The sequence below is a fragment of the Dama dama genome, chromosome 11, assembly GCF_033118175.1.
Source record: "Dama dama isolate Ldn47 chromosome 11, ASM3311817v1, whole genome shotgun sequence".
Lineage (NCBI taxonomy): Eukaryota > Metazoa > Chordata > Mammalia > Artiodactyla > Cervidae > Dama > Dama dama.
The window spans coordinates 58127710-58138501 of NC_083691.1; the positions used below are offsets into that span (position 1 = coordinate 58127710).

At 44.5% G+C, this 10792-nt stretch overlaps 1 protein-coding gene across 1 annotated transcript; it reads left to right on the forward strand.

The window, feature by feature from the left end:
* The first annotated feature begins 467 nt into the window (after positions 1-467).
* IL1B (interleukin 1 beta) lies at positions 468-8965 on the forward strand. Its single transcript, XM_061155319.1, has 7 exons — positions 468-581; positions 1190-1251; positions 2012-2060; positions 4113-4311; positions 5097-5258; positions 7095-7225; positions 8167-8965. Exons 2-7 carry the CDS (start codon positions 1205-1207, stop codon positions 8377-8379), a joined length of 801 nt encoding a protein of 266 aa, XP_061011302.1. The 5' UTR covers positions 468-581; positions 1190-1204; the 3' UTR covers positions 8380-8965.
* The last annotated feature ends 1827 nt before the right edge of the window (positions 8966-10792 follow it).

The window sequence follows — 10792 nt, forward strand, 5'->3', positions numbered from 1 at the left end:
GCAAGATCAGATGTCTCCCCAGAGGCTTCAGTAATTGACCCAGAGCCTCCAAGGTAGAAAACAGCATGATGGGTTCGGAATTCGCAGGGTTACTGTCACTTCCCTATGCTCAGTTATCCATCTCCAAGTGAGAAGTTTCCTAAACTTAAGTGAAAGGAGTGAGTGAGGGAGCATTTTCGTGTGTGTGCCTCTGTGTGTCCTCCACTTTATCCCCAGAGATCCAAAATTAAAACATCCTTCTAATCTAGGAAAACCCACTATTTTTGTTTGACATCATCAGAAAAACCAACATATATTTGCATAATGACACATTTGCAAGAATGTGTCACGGTTTGCTACCACTTTCCCTCCCAAGAACTGGAGAATTATTTCTCTCCCAGAATTTACCATCAATTCTCTCTCTTTTTTTTTTAAACTTGGTTGTGAAATCAGTTAACCAAAGGGGAAATCTCTCAGCTCTCCACTTCTGCTTTTGAAGGCCATAAAGTAGCGTAGGAGAAACCAGCAGACAGTATACCTGCTTGGAGGCACAGCAAGCCACTCAGGGATTCTATTCTCTCCAGCCAACCTTCATTGCCCAGGTACCACTTTAATTCTTCCTTCTGACTAGGTCTTAAAGGAGTCTCTCTCTCTTTTTTCTATCTTCCTCCCTCTCTCTTCTCTTCCCTCTCTGCCTGACAGCTGGGCTTTCTGCAAAACTGCCAGTTGTGTTATAATGCCATAACTTGCAAAATAATAGGGGAATTAATACCACTTATCTAGCAGCTGGCATCTGAGAGCTCGGGACCCTACCTCTGCCCCAAATCACCTAAGAGATCCGCTCCTGGTTTGGGTTTGGTTTAGTAAATGCTTTACTCTGGACCCCTGTGGCTCAGCTGGTAAAGAATCCACCTGCAATGCAGGAGACCTGGGCTCGACCCCTGGGTTGGGAAGATCATCTGGAGAAGGGAAAGGCTACCTATTCCAGTATTCTGGCCTGAAGAATTGCGAAGAGTCAGACACAGCTGAGTGACTTTCACTTACTCTAAACCCAAAGGATGATTTTCATGCATTCACTCATTCATTTGAAAATGGCTTCTTTGCCTGCCTGCCAGGTACAAGATGCTGAGGGCAATTCACATGTAAAGAAGGCAGTCCTCATGGGGACTGGCATGGCAAATGGTCACTCATTTTTCTCCTCTTTGCACAGGTTTCTGAAGCAGCCATGGCAACTGTACCTGAACCCATCAACGAAATGATGGCTTACTACAGGTAAGTGGGAAAATTGATACCATTTGTGTGAGCAGGGCTTTCCTCTCAAGAGTGGATTTTTACATGCGGTTAGAGACCAGATTCATCTCCCAAACTGCCTCTTACAATGGCAAGCAGGGTTCCAAGTCAACCTGGTTTAAGGACTGATGTCCCACTGCAAGTCCAGCCATGGCACCCCTAGGCCACCCAGATGCTGCTTCAGGGGCTTCCTGTGTATGGAAACAGGAAAGAAAGATTCCAAGTGAACAATCCAGGGGATCCCTTGGCAGATTTGGCTTAACTGAGAAGGAAAGCTCAGATTTTCACCGGGCTGGAAGTTAGGTCTCAGGATACAACAGAGAGCTCAGAGAGCAATGGGTACCCGCCCTCCTCCTGTGTTGTCCCATGTATATTACCATGGCAACTGCCTGCTTCAGGCAGCCCTCAGGAACACGTTGTTTGCAGTTTCCTATTGCCCAGCTTCCCATGTGGCTCAGTGGGTAAAGAATCTGCCTGCAGTGCAGGTGACACAGCAGACATGGGTTTGATCCCTGGATCCAGAAGATGCCCTGGACGAGGGCGTGGCAATACTCCAGTATTCTTGCCTGGAGAATCCCATGGACAGAGGAGCCTGGTGGTCTACAGTCCACAGGATCGTAAAGAGTCAGACACAACTGAAGCAACTTAGCACACATGCATTGATGATGAAGATTATCAACTGGGAAGAAAAGCTAATCTTGTCCAGGAGATATAATTGAGCAACCTCTCTGTTTTATTACAGTGACGAGAATGAGCTGTTATTTGAGGCTGATGGCCCCAAACAGATGAAGGTGAGTCCATGGGCTTTGATCCCAGCATGTTGAGGGACACAGGAAAGACTCAAGGGACGTGTTCTGGGCCGGCTTGTGCCTATGGAATTTTGTGATAGAATGACTTTCTCCTCTTCCAGTGAGACAAACGGAAGCTGGCCACTCTGCAACTCCCACACCACCAGTGTTTCACTGAGGCTTGGTGATCCTGGTCATGCTTGCAGAGGCTTTTAGAAGGGGAATTTTAGTAGAGATAGTGCTTGCTGTCTTGTGTTAGGAAGACAGTTCAGGCTTCCAAGCAAATTTAATTCTTCTTTTAGGAGAGGTGTTCAGCTCTAAAAGTGATGAAGCTACATTAATCACTTGAACTGAACCTGACCCAGAGAAGATGACCTTGAGAATGAGCATGTCTGCCTCCTTTAAGGGTGGGGTTGTTTTTTGCTCCCTGAAGTGGAGCTTAAGGACAAATTATGATGTAAACAAAAAGTTGAGTTTGGGAAGTACAAGAAAATTATTCACTTGCCATTGAGTCTTGAGCAAGTCGTTTTACCCCTTTGATCCTCGTCTGAAAAATAAGGGTCATAAGCAGGATGATGTCCAAGACCCTAGTACCCTGCAGCCCTTGGCTCTGAGATATTACCTGCAGGAGCTAAGTTTATCTAGCAGAGGAGTGTTTCTTTGTGGGTGTGTGCTCACTCACTCAGTAGTGTCTGACACTTTGTGACCCAGAGAGCACTGTTGACCCTCCAGCTGTCCCTCCTCTTCTGCAAGTGTAATAACTTCTGTAATCTAATAACTCTCTCAGATATTCCAGCCATCAGCCTAGCTAGTGCAGTTGAACCAATTAGCAGGCAGCTGTTCTTTCTCTCTGATGTTTTTAGTTTGTAACAACCTCCTCCAGCCTTATCTAGCATTCCTGTCTTGCTAAAAGTTCCTTTCTTTAAAGGTTTTAAAACCAGCATAACTGGTTTTCTCCAGTCCTAGATGGAGCCCAGTTTCGCTGTTGAGCCCTGCCTCCCACAGTCTCTTGCAGCATTCTGGCTCTCTCTCATGGGGCCTCTGCTCTGGGCAGAATGTCCCTCCCACTCAACTTTCCTCTGTGTTGTTACAAGTCTCTTGAACTGTCCTTCAAACTTTTTTTTTTTAATTTTTCCTTTTTTTTTTTTCATTTATTTTTATTAGTTGGAGGCTAATTACTTTACAATATTGTAGCGGTTTTTGTCATACATTGACATGAATCAGCCATGGGTTTACATGTATTCCCCATCCGGATCCCCCCTCCCTGTCCTTCAAACTTTTAAACCATTATCATGCCTTGCAAGCAACTTCAGTTAAGGCTTAATGCAGTTAGTTAAACAGTTTCTCTAAACTGAGAAACTATTTCATAATAGTAACCACTGTTTTGCAGGAAGCTTATGAGAAAGCATTTGAGAAAAAGATTGTATAGAACATTGTTGATTGGGCAAGAGGCATATTGAAAATCTGATCATCATGGCCATGAAAAATGAAATACATAATGTTGGTGCACTAGGCTTCCAAAACGATAAATAGTGTAAGAAGGTAAAAGTTTATGGTTAGGTGGAGAATGTGTAAGAAAAGATAAGGTAAGAATGGATTTATTCTAGAAGAACGTTGTATACTGCATTAGAAAGCTTACATTATGGTTTAGGGTCTGCCTCTCATTGGCTGCTAGGTTTTTGGATAAGCCACTTAACCTCTCTGGGCTGCAGAGAGATGAAAGTTTATCTTTAGAAGCTCTGTTTTCTCTTCCTTGGGCTTCCCAGGTGGCTCAGTGGTAAAGAATCTGCCCACCAATGCAGGAGACGCAGGCAGGTTTGATCCCTGGGTCCAGAAGACTCCCTGGAGGAGAAAATGGCAATCCACTTTAGTAATTCTTGCCTGGAGAATCCCATGGACAGAGGAGCCTGGCTACAGTCCATGGGGTCTCTGAGTGTCAGACATGGCTGAGTGGCTGAGCACGCATGAATCTCCTCCTTCCTCCTCTCTCGTGTCAAAACGGGAGTTGTCTGGCCCAACCACCTTCCAACGCTGACTTCTTTGGTCTCTTCACAGAGCTGCATCCAACACCTGGACCTCGGCTCCATGGAAGTTGGAAACATCCAGCTGCAGATTTCTCACCAGCTATACAACAAAAGCTTCAGGCAGGTGGTGTCGGTCATCGTGGCCATGGAGAAGCTGAGGAACAGTGCCTACGCACATGTCTTCCATGATGATGACCTGAGGAACGTCCTTTCCTTCATCTTCGAAGAAGGTACCTAGTGAAAGCTGAGGGCAGACATGAGATCGCTGGTCATTTCCTTTTCAGAGTCCATAACCTAACAGTCAACTAACCCCCCTGAGGCTGAAACCCTTTAAAAGTAGAGGGCCCAGTAATAAGAGGAAAACAGAGACACCTAGAAACCCAGTTAATCATCTCTTCAGTTGAAACTAGTCTTTTTGTTTGTTTGTTTTGTCTTCCATCAGACTGATTTGTTCACTTAAAAGATTTTTTAAGGAATTCTTCCTTAATGAAATAATGATGTAACTGGCTAATCATGCTATGCATCCTAAAATTATGGAAGCTTTTCCAGAATTTACAGACCAGCATAAAATGGTACCCAAAATGTTATATTTCAATACACTACTGTATAAAATTCAACTTGGTGATGGTTTTAGTCTCCTTTTTAGTTGTTGACACTATTCTTAAAATAGGACCTTGATAACTACTCATATTTGCAAAGCAGCCAATCATTCTGGATGCTTTCATTTACATTATATCCTGCGAATCTCAGAATGTCCTTGTTGGGCCACATCGGTTGCCACCACCATTTTACATAAGTGACTCCATGGCTCATCCACAGCAAGTAATAGAGCTGAAGTTTGAACCTACCTCTTAGGGTGCCAGGCCCAGTGTTCTGACCCACCCCAACTTCCTCTCCACTGATGTTGTAATCGAGCGTCAGCTAGGCATGCTCAGATGTCCTCCAAGGAAACAAATTCTGCCTCCCATCATCACCTGGGCATCTCCCTAAAAAACGTCTGTGCTCCACATTTCAGAGCCTGTCATCTTCGAAACGTCCTCTGACGAGTTTCTGTGTGACGCAGCCGTGCAGTCAGTAAACTGCAAACTCCAGGACAGAGAGCAAAAATCCCTGGTGCTGGCTAGCCCATGTGTGCTGAAGGCGCTCCACCTCCTCTCACAGGAAATGAGCCGAGAAGGTACCTGGGGACTTTGTCTCTTTTCTTGGCCTCCTCGTTGCTTGCTAATTCTCTACATTTTCAACAGAGCAGACCATTAAGGAAAATGATCCATGGCAGTGAAATAACATACAATAAAGGACATTATGGGGCTTCCCAGGTGGCTTACTGGTAAAGAATCTGCCTGTCAGTGCAGGAGACATAGGTTCAATCCCTGGATCAGGAAGATCCCCTGGAGAAGGAAATGGAAACCCACCCCAGTATTATTACCTGGGAAATTCCATGACCTAGAGGGCTATAGTCAAGGGGGTTGCAAAGAGTCGGATATGATTTAGCAACTAAATAACAACAACAAGGAAGGACATGCAAACGTTTTGTTTGAATTCTAGTGATGAGACCACATTGAGTCCCTTAGTACGTTCATTTTTCAGCAACAGAGGTGACTCTGAGAAATTAGACTGCTCCAGCGAGCCCAGGACCGCTGCCCAGCCAAGTCATTTAATGGCAATGCTTCTGTTAGAAAGAGGTCATTTGATGGACATGACCTAACTGCCTGTGGGTTCTTTCTTCCGGTTGTTGGGGTTGAAACTAGAATGGTGAGGAGATAATTTGTCCCTCCTCATTCCCAACCCTGCCCCCTCACCCCTAACATCCTTCCCATCCAAAACCAGATGGTTCCTTAGAGGGAAACCTAACTGACAAGCAGGAACTTATATCTCTCCACTATCACCAGCAACTTTTTTATTTTTCTTTTTAAATTTTTCTTTATTTTTGGCTGTGTGGGTCTTTGTTGCTGTGGGGGCTTTTCTCTACTTGTGGTGAGCTGGGGCTACTCTCTAGCTGTGGTGCAGGGGATTCACATTGCAGTGGCTTCTCTTGTGGAGCATGGGCTCTAGGGTGAGGGGGCTTCAGGAGATGGTTCATGGGCTCTAGAGTACAGTGTCAGTAGCTGTGATGCGCGGGCTTAGTTGCTCTGTGGCATGTGGGATCTTCCTGGACCAGGGATTGAACCCGTGTCTCCTGCATTGGCAGACAGATTCTTTACCATTGAGCCACCAGGGAAGCCCATGTCACTGGCAATTGTTTTAAGTCCAGGGATGGCCCATGGGTTGCGGGAATCTGTCTGGCACTTTGCCACTGTGGCTGAACCCTGTACGGAGGGGTACAACCAAGGGGGCAGCTGAAAGGAACAGCCAGACTGTTCTCTTCAAAGGGTGCTGACCTTGAAGAGAGGCATCCCTGAGAGAAAGCATCCTGATTTCAACCAAGCCAAGACAACCTTGTTTCTTTAGAACAGCATTGTGAGCATGACCTTGGGGCCTCTAAGTGAGACAGCTGTAACTAAGGAAGATTAAAACTGCATGTGTTTTCTTTGGAACCACTTTTCCCAGCTAATCTTTTCCTTTCCCAGGTCCTTCCCACTTGTCTCTTTATAGTCCTGAAACAGATCCATGCCCAGTGTCTTTCAGGAGCCCAGCTTCATCTCTTTTCTCAATTTTCATGTTGATCATACTGTTCTGTTCTTGTGCTTGGGCACATTACCAGTCAGGGACATGAGAGCTTTCTCCTATTTCTAAAAATTAGACCCCCTGACTTTTCACTGCCACTATGATGAATCTCTGAGAAGCCCCCAGACCGTTTGAGGGAAAAAGCTGTTTCAAGAAACTGAAGCTGCTATGATCTGTGGGATTACCCTATCTGTTAGGCTGTAGGGACCTCAGTGGGTTGCCATAGGAACCTCAGTGTAGGTTCCCACAGAGGATGCTATACTGTACGAGTCTCGGGCTTGGGGTCCAGGGGTTGGGCTGACCCTGCAGTGCCATGTCCCTGACCACAAGACCCCTCTCCTCTCCCCAGTGGTGTTCTGCATGAGCTTCGTGCAAGCAGAGGAAAGAGACAACAAGATTCCTGTGGCCTTGGGTATCAGGGACAAGAATCTATACCTGTCTTGTGTGAAGAAGGGTGATACGCCCACCCTGCAGCTGGAGGTGAGTGAGTACCAGGGGCTGAAGGCCCTTCTCAGGCTCTTCTGGGGCATCCCTAGCCATCACTTACTTCAAAGTCAACTAACTTTCCCCCTTCCTCGGAACCTCTGGGAGTAGATCTACATGATAATTTTGCATAAATGGAAATCAATTTAAATGTTAAATGCATGTAGCTTTCACTCCCATTACAAAAAAATAAATTACTCTGCAGATTTTCTTCTGTCTTGCCACCCAACAGATAGTACATTGTTAGAGTTCCTCCATTTGATGGGGCTTCCCTGATGGCTCAGAGGTAAAGAATCTGCCTGCCAACACGAGAGATGCCAATTAGACCTCTGGGTCAGGAAGAACCCCTGGAGTAGGAAATAGCAACTCACTCCAGTATTCTTTCCTGGAAATGCTATGGACAGAGGAGCCTGGTGGGTTACAGTCCACGGGATCACATAAGAGTAGGACACTCCTGAGTGAATACACAACAACCATCATTTGATAGATGACACTTTGAGGACTTAATCAGTTCAAGGGACCAGTCACTGCCATCTCCACTACACTCCCCAAATTACTCCTCCTCCTCCTACCAGTTTTCCCAGCAAAAATTTCATGTCCAACTTGAAGTCATTCTAGCCAGAGCCATGAGGAAAAACACAGGATAATTCCCTGGAAACTAGCTACACCTAGAAGTTTTTACCTAATTTTCACTTTTGAAAACATTTCCACCTATATTATACACCCTAGCATTTGATGCTAAGTTTCAGAGAAGGATAAGTGTGCCTTCTGTCACCACACAGAAGGTCAGGGTCCCAAAGACAACTCAGAAGCCTGGCTCCCAGACCTGAACCCTGCTAATCCATTTTTAAACGACCCAGAGACCAACTTTGTCCAGACCAGAGTAGAGTGTCTTTGCCCTTTCCTTCTTAAAGATGTTTATTTCTGTTTTGCTGCAGGAAGTAGACCCCAAAGTCTACCCCAAGAGGAATATGGAAAAACGGTTTGTCTTCTACAAGACAGAAATCAAGGATACAGTTGAGTTTGAGTCTGTCCTGTACCCTAACTGGTACATCAGCACTTCTCAAACTGAAGAAAAGCCCGTCTTCCTGGGACATTTTAGAGGCGGCCAGGATATAACTGACTTCAGAATGGAAACCCTCTCTCCCTAAAGAAAGCCATACCCGGGGAGTCCACGTGGGCTGAATAACCCCGAGGACTGGCAGAGGGAAGGGAAGACCACAGCTGCAGCCTGAACTTCACTATTGTCTGATCCATGACCAACTGCCTGCCCTGTATTAGTGCTTAGAGATCTCCCCACCAGCCAGGAGGAACAATCCCTTCCTCCCAGTGACCATCTTCAGACCCCATCCACTGAGCCACCCCTCTCTCACTTCTTCTACTCACTCAAAGCCAGCCTGGCAGAAACCATGGCACACTAGTTTCAAAGAAATCCTCTGTCCTTTGCACCCAGCTTCTGATGAGCAACCACTTAACTATTTATTTATTTATTTATTGATGGGTTAGTCTATTTAATTTAGTTCCAGGGGGCCAAGAAGCAGCCGCATCTGTGAAAAACCCTAGCCTTCAATAACTATGGAACCAATTTCCTTTGGGCTAGTGTGCCATCCTTCTGCCAAGTCCTTTCACCAAACCTGAAAGCATACCAGCTCAGGGTATTTAAATAGAATTATTTATGAAGAGGGAAGAATGATCAGATTGTTCAATGATTCTGAAATAAATTTTACTGTAAACAAATGTTTTTTCCACGTGGTCATTGACTTATCTGGGATCTGATGTAGAAGAGTAAAGATGAATGAAGTCATGAGCATTCTCCTGGGGGAATTAGAAACCTCCTCATCCCTGAATGCAAAGCGCTTAGGAACATCACTGTCCAGCCAAGATCAGCTTGAACGCCCTTCCCTTTCACTTCTGTTATTCAACAAAAGTATATATGGTACACAAGTTTCCTCTGAAAAGCAGGATCAGCTAGAGTATAATAGGGAGTAAGGACTGGTGGTAACAACTGCCAAGTGTTTCTCTATTCATTTATTCAACAAACACATCTTAAGCCAGTGTTATGTCCTAGGGGCTGGGAGTACAGAAACCAGAAAGGTAAGGCGTTCCTAGTTAGATAGGGAAGGTGGATTTTTAAAAATAAGCATAACAAGTAGAGACATGGCAAAGTATGAAAGGAGCAGCTAAGAGGGGTGACAAGACTTGCTCTGGAGACCGAGGGTCAAGTTGTGCGATGTTTGAATCAGGCCTAAAAGGATGAGCAAGAGTTCCCCACACAAAGAAAAGGAGAGCGTAGCCTAGATAGATGGACCAGTATGAACACAGGCATGGAGGATGAAAGAATGAAGGAGGCCAAGAGGAAACTTTCAGGATTGCAGAAGTCACCAGTCAAAACACAAAAACAACCCAGGGGAGAAAAGGAATTGTAATCTCAGACAAAGAGATAATTTGTTTAATATATAGAGTTCCCACAAAACAGTAGAGAAAAAGCAATCATGTAAATCAACCAAAACAATAGGCAGAAATTTAATAAAACAACATATTAATAGGTTGTCCTCTGAAAAGGAAATACCATTTGATCTTGGACAGAGTAAAAGATGCTCCATATTACTTAGAATAAAGTTGAATTAACAGCATTTTGAGATTAAATGCTTCTATCAAATTAGCAAATACCAAAAGTTTAACATCACACCCTGTTGGGAAGACTGGGGAAACACTCACTTCTGAACATTACAATGCATGTATGAGGAGAATAAATGGGTTCAACTCCTACAGAGGAAAATTTGATAGTAACTATGAACATTACAAATACACATCCCCCTATGGCCCAGCAATTTCACTTTGGGGGGTTTATCCTACAAGTGGACATACAGTCATGTGCAATAATGATCAAAATGATTCATTGTGCATCACTTGTAACAGCAAAAGATGAGAAACAACTCAAGTTTCTATCAAAGAAGACTGGCTTAAATGAACTGTGAGACATTCATAGAATGAATTATGAGACATTTGTAGAATGAATTATGGGAATCCTCTCCAAGATATTGTGAAAACTAAAAAAGAACAAGAGGCAGTGTTTATAGTGTGCTAGCTTTTATGTAGGCTTTCTTAAGAGCTCAATCATTAGAGAGTCTGCCTGCAATGCAGGAGACCTGAGTTCGATTCCTGGGTCAGGAAGATCCCCTGGAGAAGGAAATGGCAACCCACTCCATTATTCTTGCCTGGAGAATCCCATGGACAGAGGAGCCTGGCAGGCTACAGTCTATGGGGTCACAAGAGTCAGACACGATTGAGCAACTAAGAACACAGCTTTCATGTAACAAAAGGCAGAAAAAACTATATAAGGCAATCCTCTAATGTATAGCACATGGAACTCTGCTCAATGTTCTGTGACAGCCTGGATGAGAGGGGCGTTTGGGGGAGAATGGATACATGTATATGCATGGCTGAGTCTCTTTGCTGTCCACCTGAAACTATCACAACACTATTAATCAGTTATACCCCAATACAAAATAAAAAGTTTAAAAAGAAATAAGGCAGTCCCTTCCAATGTCTTTTATCTGATTT

Bases quoted from the DNA above. Each gene is read 5' to 3' on its own strand.
- IL1B (XM_061155319.1), top strand. From the start codon at position 1,205: ATGGCAACTGTACCTGAACCCATCAACGAAATGATGGCTTACTACAG. The intron at 4,312-5,096 runs GTACCTAGTGAA...TCCACATTTCAG, and splicing joins TTCCTTCATCTTCGAAGAAG to AGCCTGTCATCTTCGAAACG. The intron at 5,259-7,094 runs GTACCTGGGGAC...TCCTCTCCCCAG, and splicing joins ACAGGAAATGAGCCGAGAAG to TGGTGTTCTGCATGAGCTTC.